The 15,993-nt window shown below is 45.9% G+C and overlaps 1 protein-coding gene across 1 annotated transcript in view; it reads left to right on the forward strand.

The window, feature by feature from the left end:
* CFAP61 (cilia and flagella associated protein 61) overlaps window positions 1-15,993 on the forward strand; it is a 320,844-nt gene that overhangs the window by 172,599 nt on the left and 132,252 nt on the right. The window contains exon 20 of the mRNA XM_040429693.1: window positions 8,419-8,587. Coding sequence (XP_040285627.1) covers window positions 8,419-8,587 — 169 coding nt within the window. The remainder of the gene's footprint in view (window positions 1-8,418; window positions 8,588-15,993) is intronic.

The raw sequence follows: 15,993 nt of genomic DNA on the forward strand, positions 1-15,993 counted from the left end.
TTTTTTTGTTCATGCTAATGCAAACGGATCCGTTTTGACTTTACATTGAAAGTCAATGGGAGACGGATCCGTTTGAAAATTGAGCCATACTGTGTCAACTTCAAACGGATCCGTCCCCATTGACTTACATTGTAAGTCTGGACGGATCCGTTTGCCTCCGCACGGCCAGGCGAACACCTGAACGCTGCAAGCTGCGTTCAGGTGTCCGCCTGCTGAGCGGAGCGGAGGACAAACGGAGCCAGACTGATGCATTCTGAGCGGATCCGCATCCATTCAGAATGCATTAGGGCTGGACGGATCCGTTCGGGGCCGCTTGTGAGCCCCTTCAAACGGAACTCACAAGCGGAGCCCCGAACGCTAGTGTGAAAGTAGCCTTACTAAGCATTCTGTATTAAGAATGCTATTATTTTCCCTTATAACCATGGTATAAGGGAAAATAATACAATCTACACAACACCTAACCCAAACCTGAACTTCAGTGAAGAAGTTCGGGCCTGGGTACCACATTCAATTTTTTATCACGCGCGTGTACCCGCGCGATAAAAACTGAACAACTGACTGAAATTGCGTACCTACTCGCGTAGGTTTGCCGCAATGTGGTATGCTGTATAGTCCCTTTCCCCGGAGATCATGGAAATGCATACAGAGTCTTTCCTGTAAGAGCAGTATACCTGCAGTACCATAAAGCTGGAGCGGATTTACGGACAGACTGAGAGACGCTTCCTGTTAAAGGCTATGGACACATCTGTCTGCAGACCCTCTATCCAGTTAAGCTAAGCTCAAAGCTAAAAAGAACGAAATAAAAAGAAATAATGGTAAACCAAATGGGATGTGAGGTTAGATTAGTTTCATTAGAGAGCAGAGATGGCCTGCGGAGAGCGCTGTCAGAGAGCTCGGGAGGGTGTTCTACAGCTGGCTGTGCAGTCAAATATATGGAAGCTACTGAAGACAAGCTAAATTATAATTCGACCCAATGATAAAAATGTTTTTAGCACAAAATACATGCAATTCAATAAAACAGAATCAATGCAGAGGTGTTCATAGCTTCTAAAGGGAAATCTGTCAGCAAGAAATCCCCTGCCTTGTAGGACTAGCTCAGCGATGGGACAAAACTAACTTTCACTTAGGGCTCATGCACACAAACGCATTTTATTTCCGTGTCCATTTTGTATTTTTGCGGGCCGTAGGCGGAACCATTCACTTTAATAGGTCCGCAAAAAAAAAAAAAACGGAATTTATTGAGTGTGAATTCCGTTTCCGTATGTCCGTATTTCTGTTCCGCAAAAAAAAGAACATGTCCCATTATTGTCCGCATTACGGACAAGGATAGTACTGTTCTATGAAGGGCCAGCTGTTCCCTTCCGCAAAATACGGAATTCACACGGACGTTGTCCATATTTCTTGCGAATCCATATTTTGAGGACCGCAGAATACATATGGTCGTGTGCATGAGCCCTCAGTGATATGTTACTTCATTCTGGAGAAAAATGACTTTTATTTCATATGCAAATGAGCAGTTAAGTGCACTAGGGGTGGGCACGAGCCACTCTACGCACGCTTCCTCTACTAGCCCCTCCCTCTCCTTCTTGATAGGGCTGCATAGTTATCACCCCTGGCATTGTCAATTGTGTCGCAGTGTGGTAGGTCTGCCATAGGAATGAATGCGGCTGTAACACGTTTGCTGCGACCGCGTCACACAAATCGAAAAAGTGTCACAGTGGCAGCCAATGTGCGAGTCTTGCTCTGACCCCATTTGTCCCTATAGAAGCCCTGCTACACCGAGATCTTTGGTCGTGCAAAAGCTGTCTGGGCCAAAATCGCCATGTAGCCGAACACTAAATCTTGTGCCAAAGATCATTTTACATAGTGTTTTTTTTTCACAGTGTGTGGATGAGATGTTTGGTACGGTATAACATTGAATTCAGAATATATGCGTCCCAAGCGGCCATACCCTAAGGGTGCAGCCATACGTGGTGTATACACTGCAGGCTTTGGATGCGTTGCGGCAAACCCGCGCGAGTAGGTACCCAATTGCAGTCAGTCTTGACTGCGATTGCGTTCCGCTGTTCAGTTTTTATTGCGCGGGTGCAATGTGTTTTGCACGCGCGTGATAAAAAACTGACTGTGGTACCCAGACCCGAACTTCTTCACTGAAGTTCAGGTTTGAGTTCAAGGTTGTGTAGATGTAATTATTTTCCCTTATAACATGGTTATAAGGTTATAAGGAAAAATAATAGCATTCTTTAATACAGAATGCATAGTAGGTGGTCAATTGAGGGTTAAAAAATAAAGCTGCCGGTCTCTTTTTACTTCTTTAATCATGAGCTGCCGGCTAAAGGACCTGTGGTGACGTCAGATCACATGGTCCAATAACATGGTCCATCACCACGGTGATGGACCATGTGATGTGATGTCACCACAGGTCCTTTATCCGGCAGCTCATGATTAAAGAAGTAAGAAGAGACCGGCAGTTACGCGATCAAGAGGAGAAGGTGAGTTAATTATTTTTTATTTTTTAACCCTCAATTGACCACCTACTGTGCATTCTGTATTAAAGAATGCTATTATTTTCCCTTATAACCATGTTATAAGGGAAAATAATACAGTGAATAGACTGTCAACTTAGCAACCATGCGTGAAAATAGCACCGCATCCGCACTTGATTGCCGATGCTTGCGATTTTCACTCAGCCCCATTCACTTCTATGGGGCCTGCGTTGCGTGATAAACACACAATATAGAGCATGCTGTGATTTTCACGCAACGCATAAGTGATGCGTGAAAATCACAGCTCATGTGCACAGCCCCATAGAAATGAATGGGTCCGGATTCAGTGCGGGTGCAATGCGTTCACCTCCTGCATTGCACCCGCGCGGAAATCTCGCCCGTGTGAACTCAGCCTAAGGCCTCTTTCACACGGACGTTGCGGAAAAAGGTGCGGGTGCGTTGCGGGAACACCCGAGGTTTTTCCGCGCGAGTGCAAAACATTGTAATGCGTTTTGCACTCGCGTGAGAAAAATCACGCATGTTTGGTACCCGAACTTCTTCTCAGAAGTTCGGGCTTGGGATTGGTGTTGTGTAGATTTTATTATTTTCCCTTATAACATGGTTATAAGGGAAAATAATAGCATTCTGAATACAGAATGCATAGTAGGTGATCAATTGAGGGTTAAAAAAAAATAAAAAAATTAACTCACCTTCTCCTCTTGTTCGCGTAGCTCCCGGTCTATTCTTTACTTCTCAAAAGATGAACTATCGGCTAGGACCTGTGGTGACGTCAGATCACATGCTCCAATCACATGGTCCATCCCCACGGTGATGTACCATGTGATTGGAGCATGTGATCTGACGTCACCACAGGTCCTAGCCGGTAGTTCATCTTTTGAGAAGTAAAGAATAGACCGGGAGCTACGCGAACAAGAAGAGAAGGTGAGTTTATTTTTTTATTTTTTTTTAACCCTCAATTGATCACCTACTATGCATTCTGTATTCAGAATGCTATTATTTTCCCTTATAACCATGTTATAAGGGAAAATAATACAGTTTATAGACTGTCACCTAGCAACCATGCGTGAAAATCGCACCGCATCCGCACTTGCTTGCGGATGCTTGCGATTTTCACGCAACCCTATTCACTTCTATGGGGCCTGCGTTGCGTGAAAAACGCACAAAGAGGAGCATGCTGCGATTTTTACGCAACGCACAAGTGATGCGTAAAAATCACCGCTCGTGTGCACAGCCCCATAGAAATGAATGGGTCAGTATTCAGTGCGGGTGCAATGCGTTCACCTCCCGCATCGCATCCGCGCGGAATACTCGCCCGTGTGAAAGGGGCCTTATAGAAATGCCTTTTCTTGTCCGTGTTTGCGGCCCCATTGAAAATTAATGGGTCCCCATTTTGCGGACGTGTGAATGGACCCTTTTACACAAGCGAGTTTTCCGCGCGGATGCGATGCGTGACGTGAACGCACAGCACCCGCACTGAATCCTGGCCCATTCATTTCAATGGGTCTGTGTACATGAGCGTTTTTTTTTCACGCATCAGTTCTGCTTTGCGTGAAAAAAGCAGCATGTTCTATATTCAGCGTTTTTCACGCATGAATGGGGCTGCATGAAAAATTGCATTGCATCCGGAAGCAAGTGCGGATGCGATGCGTTTTTCACTGATGGTTGCTAAGAGATGTTGTTTTTAAACCCTCAGTTTTTTATCACGCGTGTGAAAAACGCATCAAAACGCATTGCACCCGCGTGGAAAAAACTGAACGCAATCACAGACAAAACTGACTGAACTTGCTTGCAAAATAGTGCGAGTTTCACTGAACGCACCCTGAACGTATCCTGAGCCAATCCGTCACATTCGTGTGAAAGGGGCCTTAGGCCCCTTGCAGACGAGCGTGTCCGGATGCGTTGCGGATGCGTTTAGTGAAAACTATGCTATTTTGCAAACAAAGCCATTCAGTTTTGTTTGTGATTGCATTCAGTTGTTCAGTTTTTATCGTGTCGGTGCAATGGGTTTTGATGCGTTTTTCACGCGCGTGATAAAAAAATTGAATGTTTACAAACAACATCTCTTAGCAACCATCCGTGAAAATCGCATCACATCCACACTTGCTTGCGGATGCGATGCGATTTTCACGCAGCGCCATTCATATTTATGGGGCCAGCGTTGTGTAAAAATCTCAGAATATAGAACATGCTGCGATTTTCACGCAATGCAAAAGTGATGCGTGAAAACCAATTGCTCATGTACACAGACCTATTTAAATGAATGGGTCCGGATTCCGTGCAGGCTCAATGCGTTCGCATCACGCATTTCACCCGCACAGAATTCTCGCTCGTGTGAAAGGAGCCTTAGGCCGTGTGAAAGGAGCCTTTAGATGGGAGGCCGCACACTGGCCACCAATGTTGTTAATGCTATAGAGGGAGGGGGGGCCAATGGGGGGCGCACACTGTGCCACCAACGATTTATTACAATAGAGGGAGGAAGGGGGGGGGGCGGGGGGGCGCACACTGTGCCACCAACAAATTATTACAATAGAGGGAGGAAGGGGGGGGGGCCGCACTGGCCACCAATGATATTCAAACTGGGGAGGGGGGGGGGGGTCTGAGGCACCTGAGGGGTTAATTGTGCTGATCACGGCCCCCTGTAAGAGATCGGATGCTGCTAGGCAGCAGGGGGCAGTCATGTACACAGTTTGTAGTATATTCTAACTAGAAGCGTCCCCATCACCATGGGAACGCCTCTGTGTTAGAATATACTGTCGGAAATGAGGTTTCACGATCTAACTCATATCCGACAGTATATTCTAACATAGAGGCGTTCCCATGGTGATGGGGACGCTTCAAGTTAAAATATACCATCGGATTGGAGAAAACTCCGATCCGATGGTATAAAAGGGACTCCAGACTTTACATTGAAAGTCAATGGGGACGGATCCGTTTGAAATGGCACCATATTGTGTCAACGTCAAACGGATCCGTCCTCATTGACTTGCATTGTAATTCAGGACGGATCCGTTTGGCTCCGCACGGCCAGGCGGACACCAAAACGACTTTTTTTTTCATGTCCGTGGATCCTCCAAAAATCAAGGAAGACCCACGGACGAAAAAACGGTCACGGATCACGGGAAAACGGGACCCGTTTTTGCGGACCGCAAAAAAATACGTTCGTGTGCAGGAGGCCTTATGGTGCTGATTTTGTAGTGGATTTCCTGTATGAGAATCTCTCTTATCAATTCAATGGGAAACTGGAAAATCTGTGCGAATTTTGTTGCAGATTGTTTTACGCTGATTTCTCTGCAGTGTTTTCCTCTGCAGAATCAATTTCCCATTGAATTGATTGGAGTGACTCTCATACAGGAAATCCGGAACACAACATTAACCCCTTTACGCATTATGACGTACCTGTACGTCATACTGTTCTAAGGGACGTATGGAGCCTCTGCAGTGGGCCTGCTCCATTCACGACGGGTGCTGACTGTATCATACAGCCGGCACCCGCCTGCACTGACAGGAAGCGCCGATCGTGCTGCCCCCGTCATTTAACCCCTCAGGTGCCACAATCAATGCTGATTGCGACATCTGTGAGTGAAGGCAGAGGGATGCGGCTCCCTCTGACTTTCGATTGGAGCCCCCGCAGTAAAATCGCGGGGCTCCGATCGGTTGCCATGGCAGCCTGGATGCATGAAGCATAGTTAAGAATGGACAGTGTGAAAATCCTATTCACCCTAATAGAGATCTATTAGGGTGAATTAAAATATATTAGATCTATTAAGGTCTATTAAAATATAAAAAAAAATAATAATCTTTACGGTGACCGCCAACACAGAAAAAAATAATGAAAAACACACGATTCGCCAGTTTTTTTTTTTAATCTTGTCCCCCCAAAAAATTAAATAACTGTGATCAAAAAGATGTACATACCAGAAAAATGGTACCAATAAAAAATACAGTTCATTACGCAAAAAACAAGCCCTCATACAGCCCCGTAGACCGAAATATAAAAAGGTTATGGCTGTCAGAATATGGCAATGCAAAAAAAATAAAAAATAAAATTTTCTAATGTTTTTTTTTTTTTAAATTATGGTTTGGTATCGCCACATTTATATTGAGCCCCAGAATAAGGCCCCTTTCACACGGGCGAGTTTTCCGCGCTGGTGCAATGCGTGAGGTGAACGCATTGCACCCGCACTGAATCCCGACCCATTCATTTCTCATGTGCACATGAGCGGTGATTTTCACGCATCACTTGTGCGTTGCGTGAAAATCGCAGCAAGCTCTATTTTGTGCGTTTTTCACGCGACGCAGGCCCCATAGAAGTGAATGGGGTGCGTGAAAATCGCAAGCAAGTGCGGATGCGTTGCGATTTTCGCGCACGGTTGCTAGGAGACGATCGGGATGGGGACCCGATCATTATTATTTTCCCTTATAACATGGTTATAAGTGAAAATAATAGCATTCTGAATACAGAATGCTAATTAAAATAGGGCTGGAGGGGTTAAAAAAAAATAAAAAAAAATGTAACTCACCTTAATCCACTTGTTCGCTCAGCCGGCATCTCTTCTGTCTTCATCAGTGAGGAATAGGACCTTTGATGACGTCACTACGCTCATCACATGGTCCATCACATGATCCTTCACCACGGGTTTGCCGCAATGCTTCCGGACCTTATCCGGACACGCTCGTGTGAAAGAGGCCTAAGGATGTCAGGTCATTTTTAGCGCACAGTGAACGTTGTGATGCCAAAATCCCAAAAACCTTAGCAGAATTCTTTTTTTTTTTTTTTCAATTTTGCCACACAAAGGATTTTTTTTCCCTTTTTCCAATACGAGATATGGTACATTCAATGGTGGCAATAAAAAAATGCATCTTGTCCCGCAAAAAAAAAGGCCCTCATATAGGTATGTGAAAGGAAAAATAACAAAGTTATGGTTATTGGAACGTGGGAAGGAAAAATGAAAATAGGCCTCGGCCTTAAGGGGTTAATTACACTGCGGAATTTAAATTCTGCAAAGGAACACACCGCAGGGATAGATAGTTTTCAGCCCCTTAGGATAACATGGGGGAAGTCTAGATGTTGCGGATTTTCCTCCACGTGTGAGGAGGGCGCCCTGAATTGTCTTACAGTGGAGACGGTATGGTCATTATGCTGTGGATTTCAGCTTTTGCAAACCAGTCCTGTATGGAGACTTACTGGAAGCCTTCCATGGTGTGGAGCCTTATTGGCAATGCTCTATGCCAAGAGATATTCTTGGGAGATACCGCAACGCATTGGGTGAAATCCGTGCTAAATCTGCATGTAAGAGCAGGTTCGCATCACGTTTTTCCCATCCGTTAAACACATGCCTCAGACAGTAACATCCGTTCCTCAGAGTTCGATTGTAAAAAAAAAAAATTTTTTTTTTTTTTTACTGTTGTAAAAAAAACTTGTACCTTTTTTTTACCGGATGCAAAAACGTAGTGTGCTGCATTTTTGTATCCTTTTTTTTTTTTTCTTTTAACGTATACGGAAAACGGAGGCATAAAACGTAATGTGAACCCACACATGCAGTTTTGCTGTGGAAACATGTTAAAATCAGCTGCGGAAATACTGTCCAGTGTGGTCGTGCCCAAATGGGGCTTGGTAGTTATCTTGGCGGATAACTTTTGCATTATTGAAGCTTAGTTATTGTCAGCTTTGGTGAAAACCCAAAAGAACCAGAAGGCATTGGAGCCAATGCTGGCTGTCTCCACCGACGAGGTACTGGCCGCTGCCGTTTTCTTGCATGGATGTCAGCTAATCTCTTGCTATAGGCTTTTGGAAAGCTGACAGACAACGGACTTAAACCACTGGAGGCTCTCCACCAACCCGCCAGATGTCTAATTAATGCCTGCTGTCAGCTGCTAAAATGTCACTTACGGTTTTTCTTTCTTTTCTCAGCCACTGTTATAATGATAAAGATTATGCCCTGATGTCACTTCGATCCTGGGTTAATGTTGTGGTTGGTAAAATGACTGGCGTAGACAGAGCTGCCAAGTTTGTGATTGTTTCCAATGATAGAAAAGTACCATATGACCATCTAATTCTTTGCACTGGGCAGCAGTACCAGGTAAGCGATCGCATTGGATTCTGGATTGATGTACGCCGTTAACCCGCAAATGTATTTCACTCTCAAACATTCGTCTGTGTAATAAAACGTCGCCTTTCACATTTTGCATTCTATCTGGTAAATGGCAGATGTATTCTCTGTCGATGGGAGACTGAAAAGAAGGGCGGCAGTGAGCGGATGCCAGTCCGTTATCTGGTGCCAAGTGTTGTGCTGTATTTAGAGTTGCTGTTATCCTGATGTCTATTTGTGTGGATTTACATATGTTTGATTTCAGTTTTGCATCGTGAGTGTTACAAATCCTTGAAACATTGTCCTCTTGGAGTGCACGTTACGCCAAAAATGCACAAAGTCTGCATTTAAAATCTTAAATATTGGGAGCGTTTTTTCTTAGGGTACGGCCACGCGGTCAGGTTTCCTGATGCAGGTTTTGGAAGTCTCGGGGCAGCACGGTGGCTCAGTGGTTAGCACTCTAGTGCCTAGCAGCGCTGGGGTCCTAGGTTCGAATCCGACCAAGGACAACATCTGCATGGAGTTTGTATGTTCTCCCCGTGTTTGCGTGGGTTTCCTCCGGGTGCTCCGGTTTCCTCCCACACTCCAGGATATACTGATAGGGACCTTAGATTGTGATCCCCATTGGGGACAGCTGGATGCTAATGTCTGTAAAGCGCTGCGGAATATGGTAGCGCTATAGAAGTGCATAAAATAAATAAATAATAAGTAAAAAAAGAGAAGTAGTATCTGTCCTTTAGGCCAGTAGTCCTCAGGGTCATGTTTTCAGGATTTCCTTAGTATTGAGCAGCTGATATAATTAGTGTCCATCCATCAGGATTTACCACAGGTATTCATTCTGTGGGATACTCCTAAGGCCTCCTGCACACGACCATTTTTTTTCCCTGTTTACTGGCCATTTTTTGCGTTCCGTATACGGAACCATTAATTTCAATGGTGCGTTCCGTATACGGAACCATTCATTTCAATGGGTCCGCAAAAAAAAACGGAATGTACTCCGTATGCATTCCATTTCCGTATTTCCGTTTTTCCGTTCCGTTTAAGGATAGAACATGTCCTATTATTGCCCGCAAATCACGTTCCGTGGCTCCATTCAAGTCAATGGGTCCGCAAAAAAACGGAACACATACGGAAATGCATCCGTATGTCTTCCGTTTCCGTTCCGTTTTTTGCTGAACCATCTATTGAAAATGTTATGCCCAGCCCAATTTTATCTATGTAATTACTGTATACTGTATATGCCATACGGAAAAACGGAACGGAAAAACGGAAACACAACGGAAACAAAAAACGGAACAACGGATCCGTCAAAAACAGACCGCAAAACACTGAAAAAGCCATACGGTCGTGTGCAGGAGGCCTAAATCCTGACCAGCAAGTGGGCCCTGAGGGCTGTAGTTGGGGAACCCTGCTTTAGGCTACATGCACATTAGGGAGTTTTATTTTTCCAAAGATGTGATTTTCATATGAATTTGCTTACGCCCCGAGTCTCAGTGATGTAAAAGATATATATGCCAAATTTCAAGAAGATTGGATAATATTTAGGGGTTGCACACCTTGATCACTTTTATTACTACTCTCAGTCCTGTACCTAGGAGGTTGGTCTAAAAATGACTTCAGTTTCAGGGGCTCTGCATCAAGCAAGGTGGATGGCAAAGGCAATATATGCACTTAAAATTGTCCTCTTAACTAAACAGTTGAATATCCCTCAACGAGAATTGAAAGGAATGAAACGGGTTGCACATTTTGTCAGCCTCATATATGTTCGCTTTTTGCACGAGGCAATTGTAAGTCGATGGGCTCCAAAGAATGATTTGGATATGTCTACAGCTTCTGAGAACCTACCCAGATGCAGACGTCAAAAAAAGTGCTCTCACCTCTGGTATCTGTCAGAAACAAACGTAGGATTGCCTTTTTGGAGGAACGTAATACTCAGGCTGTTAAGGAAAATATAACAAAAAATTTAGAAACCAAACCTGCAAAGAAAAAGGAAATGAAACGATTAGAAACCTAGTTTTTGAAGGAAAAGACCTAAGCCATTTAGTTACTAATAAAACAAAGACGTTCTTTGAATTGTTTGGGATCCACGACGTGACAGAAGACTGCAGTGATTCTCTAAGAAGCCATGCGAACGCTCTTAGGCCTCTTTCACACGGGTGAGTATTCCGCGCGGGTGCAATGCGTGACGTGAACGCATTACATCCGCACTGAATCCTGACCCATTCATTTCTATGGGGCTGTGCACACGAGCGGTGATTTTCACGCATCACTTGTGCGTTGCGTGAAAATCACAGCATGTTCTATATTCTGCGTTTTTCACGCAACGCAGGCCCAATAGAAGTGAATGGGGCTGCGTGAAAATCGCAAGCAAGTGCGGATGCGGTGCGATTTTCACGCACGGTTGCTTGTCGAAAAAATGCATTGAAATGCCGGATTCGTCTTTCCGGTGTCATCCGGCAAAACGGATCCGGCATTTATTTTTTTCACCTTTTTTTCAGTCTGTGCAGACCGGAAGGACGGATCCGGCATTCCGGTATTTTGAATGCCGGATCCGGCACTAATACATTCCTATCGAAAAAAATGCCGGATCCGGCATTCAGGCAAGTCTTCCGTTTTTTTCGCCGGAGAAAAAACCGTAGCATGCTACGGTTTTCTCTTTTGCCTGATCAGTCAAAACGACTGAACTGAAGACATCCTGATGCATCCTGAACGGATTACTCTCCATTCAGAATGCATGCGGATATGGCCTCGTGCACACAACAGTATTTTTTCATGGTCCGCAAAACGGGGTTCCGTTGTTCCGTGATCCGTTTCCATTTTTGTTTACGTGTGACTTCCTTGATTTTTGGAGGATCACCATACATGAAAAGTGAAAAAAAAATCTAAGTCAAGTTGCCTTGAAAATGATAGGAAAAAAACGGACACGGATGACAATCTTGTGTGCCTCCGTGTTTTTTCACGGACCCATTGACTTGAATGGGTCCGCAAACCGCTGTCCGTCCAAAATATAGGACAGGTCATTTTTTTTGACGGACTGGAAACACGGATTACGGATGCGGATGACAAACGGTGCATTTTCCTAGTTTTCAACGGACCCATTGAAAGTCAATGGGTTTGCATAAAATCACGGAAAACGGAACAATGGACATGGAACACAACAACGGTCGTGTGCATGAGGCCTAAGCCTGATCAGTTCTTTTCTGGTATTGAGCCCCTGTGACGGAACTCTATGCCGGAAAAGAAAAACGCTAGTGTGAGAGAGAGGAATTGCTCTGATAAAAAAGTTGGGGGGCAGAGGAGGGCCAGAGGGTCTGGACTGCTGGACCAGACGCAGTAGCAGAGTGATTAACTCAATGCCCGTGCTCCCCGTGGATAGCGGAGCAACAGCAGGCATGGAGCCTGACTGCTGGAACCATCACCGATCAACAGAACAGGATGACAAAAGTCTATGGCACTGACAAAAACATCAGAGTAAGGCCTCATGCACACGACCATATTTTTTCACGGTCCGCAAAACGGGGTTCTGTTGGTCCGTGATCCGTGACCGTTTTTTTGTCCGTGGGTCTTCCTTGATTTTTGGAGGATCCACGGACATGAAAAAAAAGTTGTTTTGGTGTCCGCCTGGCCGTGCGGAGTCAAACGGATCCGTCCTGAATTACAATGCAAGTCAATGGGGACGGATCCGTTTGACGTTGACACAATATGGTGCAATCTCAAACGGATCCGTCCCCCATTGACTTTCAATGTAAAGTCTGGAGTTAATATACCATAGGATCGAGTTTTCTCCAATCCGATGGTATATTTTAACTTGAAGCGTCCCCATCACCATGGGAACGCCTCTATGTTAGAATATACCATCGGATTTGAGTTACATCGTGAAAATCATATCCGACAGTATATTCTAACACAGAGGCGTTCCCATAGTGATGGGGACGCTTCTAGTTAGAATATACTACAAACTGTGTACATGACTGCCCCCTGCTGCCTGGCAGCACCCGATCTTTTACAGGGGGCTGTGATCAGCACAATTAACCCTTCAGGTGCCGCACCTGAAGGGGTTAATTGTGCGTATCATAGCCCCCTGTAAGAGATCAGGGGCTGCCAGGCAGCAGGGGGCAGATCCCCCTCGCTCCCCAGTTTGAATATCATTGGTGGCCAGTGTGCGGCCCCCCCGGCCCCCCCCCTCTATTGTAATATCATTGGTGGCCAGTGTGTGGCCTCCGTCGGCCCCCCTCCCCCCTCTATTGTAATTTGATTGGTGGCCAGTGTGCGGCCTCCATCGGCCCCCCTCCCCCCCTCTATTGTAATTTCATTGGTGGCCAGTGTGCGGCCTCCGTTGGCCCCCCTCCCCCCTCTATTGTAATTTCATTGGTGGCCAGTGTGCGGCCCCCCCTCCCTCCCTCTATTGTATTATCATTGGTGGCCAGTGTGCGGCCTCCCCTCTCCCCCCCCCCTTCCCCCCGATCATTGGTGGCAGCGGAGATTCCGATCGGAGTCCCAGTTTAATCGCTCTGGGGCTCCGATCGGTGACCATGGCAACCAGGACGCTACTGCAGGCCTGGTTGCCATGGTTACTTAGCAATATTACAATATTAGAAGCATCATACTTACCTGCTGCGATGTCTGTGACCGGCCGGGAGCTCCTCCTACTGGTAAGTGACAGATCATTAAGCAATGCGCCGCACAGACCTGTCACTTACCAGTAGGAGGAGCTCCCGGCCGGTCACAGACATCGCAGCAGGTAAGTATGATGCTTCTAATATTGTAATATTGCTAAGTAACCATGGCAACCAGGCCTGCAGTAGCGTCCTGGTTGCCATGGTTACCAATCGGAGCCCCAGAGCGATTAAACTGGGACTCCGATCAGAATCTCCGCTGCCACCAATGATCGGGGTGGGGAGAGGGGAGGCCGCACACTGGCCACCAATGATATTAATACAATAGAGGGGGGGCCGCACACTGGCCACCCATGATAATACAATAGAGGGAGGGAGGGGGGGCCGGGGGAGGCCACACACTGGCCACCAATGATATTACAATAGAGGGAGGGGGGGGCGGGGGTCCGCAAACTGGCCACCAATGATAATACAATAAAGGGAGAGGGGCGGGGGGAGGCCGCACACTGGCCACCATAGATATTACAATAGGGGGGGGCGGGGGGGGCCGCACACTGGCCACCAATGATATTCAAACTGGGGAGGAAGGGGGGTCTTCCCCCTGCTGCCTGGCAGCCCCTGATCTCTTATAGGGGGCTATGATATGCACAATTAACCCCTCAGGTGCAGCACCTGAGGGGTTAATTGTGCGGATCACAGCCCCCTGTAAGAGATCGGGTGCTGCCAGGCAGCAGGGGGCAGTCATGTACACAGTACGTAGTATATTCTAACTAGAAGCGTCCCCATCACTATGGGAACGCCTCTGTGTTAGAATATACTGTCGGATATGAGTTTTCACGAATCCGTCTGTATGAAAGTGACCTATGGCCACGGATCACGGACGCGGATGCCAATCTTGTGTGCATCCGTGTTCTTTCACGGACCTATTGACTTGAATGGGTCCGTGAACCGTTGTCCGTCAAAAAAATAGGACAGGCCATATTTTTTTGACGGACAGGAAACACGGATCACGGATGTGGCTGCAAAACGGTGCATTTTCCGGGTCCTCGAAAAAAAAAACGGAAAACGGCACAACGGCCACGGATGCACACAACGGTCGTGTGCATGAGGCCTAAGGCCTAGTTCACACGAACGTATGGCTTTCATAGTTTTTTGCGGTCCGTTTTTCACAGATCCGTTGTTCCGTTTTTGAGTTCCGTTGTGTTTCCGTTTCTGTTCCGTTTTTTCCGTTCCATTTTTCCGTATGGCATATACAGTATACAGTAATTACATAGCAAAAATTGGGCTGGGCATAATATTTTCAATAGATGGTTCAGCAAAAACGGAACAGATACGGAAGACATACGGATGCATTTCCGTATGTGTTCCGTTTTTTTTTGCGGACCTATTGACTTTAATGGAGCCACGGAACGTGATTTTCGGCCAAATATAGGACATGTTCTATCTTTCAACAGAACGGAGAAACGGAAATACGGAAACGGAATGCATACGGAACACATTCCGTTTTTTTTGCGGAACCATTGAAATTAATGGTTCCGTATACGGACCGTATACGGAACACACAAAAAACGGCCCGTACACCCGCAAAAAAAACATTTGTGTGAACTAGGCCTAAGGCCTCATGCACACGACCGTTGTTTTGGTCCGCATCCGAGCCGCAGTATTTGTGGCTTGGATGCGGACCCATTCACTTCAATGGGGCCGCAAAAGATGCGGACAGCACTCCGTGTGCTGTCCGCATCCGTTGCTCCATTCCCCGCAAAAAAAATATAACCTGTCCTATTCTTGTCCGTTTTGCGGACAAGAATAGCCAGTTATATCAAAGGCTGTCCGTGCTGTTCCCCAATTGCAGAAATCACACAGATGCCATCTATGTTTTCCGGATCCGCAATTTGCGGACCGCGAAACACACAACGGTTGTGTGCATGAGGCCTGAGTGAATTGATGATACATGCTTCAGGCTGGAGTACTCCTTTAAAAGCCCTTCTGACTGATGAGAAGACAGTTGGAGGACCCTGGTACAGATTTTACATTGTGGCCTAGGAGCTCGAAGTTAAGCCTCTGGAGAGGAGAATGTGGCAATCGCTAATCAACAGGTCATCAGTCTCGAAATTCTGGAAGACCCGAATTCAGTACCATCAGCTATTAGTGAGAGAGGAGAGAAGCTGCAGGGAACATCTGGTTCTGGAGGATCAATCATGCCTATTGATTTCCATGGAAATTCTGTAATGCTGCTTTCCTCCTGTGCTGAGGCTGCAGGCGACCTGACCCTGGTACCAGGTTCCTGCACAATCGCAACTGATAGCTGAGGGTCCTATCAGCAGGACACCCTTAATCTATTGAGCTTTGCACAAAACAAAAAGGAATTTTACAAAGCAGACAACCTCTTTAAATGTCCCTTCAGTTCATTACAAATGTAAAGGGATTATGCAACTTCTGGGGGAAAAAAAGTGTAAAAACAGCTGCACAAAAAAACGTGCAGGGCTCTTTTTTCCAGCTATCCTAAACTGATACTCCAGTAGTACGGAACGTGACTACTGTGGCTGCTTATTGGCTACGGTGGTTACATGCTGGCCGCTTGTAAGCAAAGACCAGAGGGAACACCAGAGTGGCAGCACTATCATTATATTATTTTGTATGTTGGATCATTTCTGCAGCCAATCTCTGGCATCAATAGTGTACAGTCGTGGCCAAAAGTTTTGAGAATTAGATAAATATTGGAAATTGGAAAAGTTGCTGCTTAAGTTTTTATAATAGCAATTTGCATATACTCCAGAATGT

Source organism: Bufo bufo, chromosome 4 (assembly GCF_905171765.1).
Source record: "Bufo bufo chromosome 4, aBufBuf1.1, whole genome shotgun sequence".
In the NCBI taxonomy this organism is placed as follows: domain Eukaryota; kingdom Metazoa; phylum Chordata; class Amphibia; order Anura; family Bufonidae; genus Bufo; species Bufo bufo.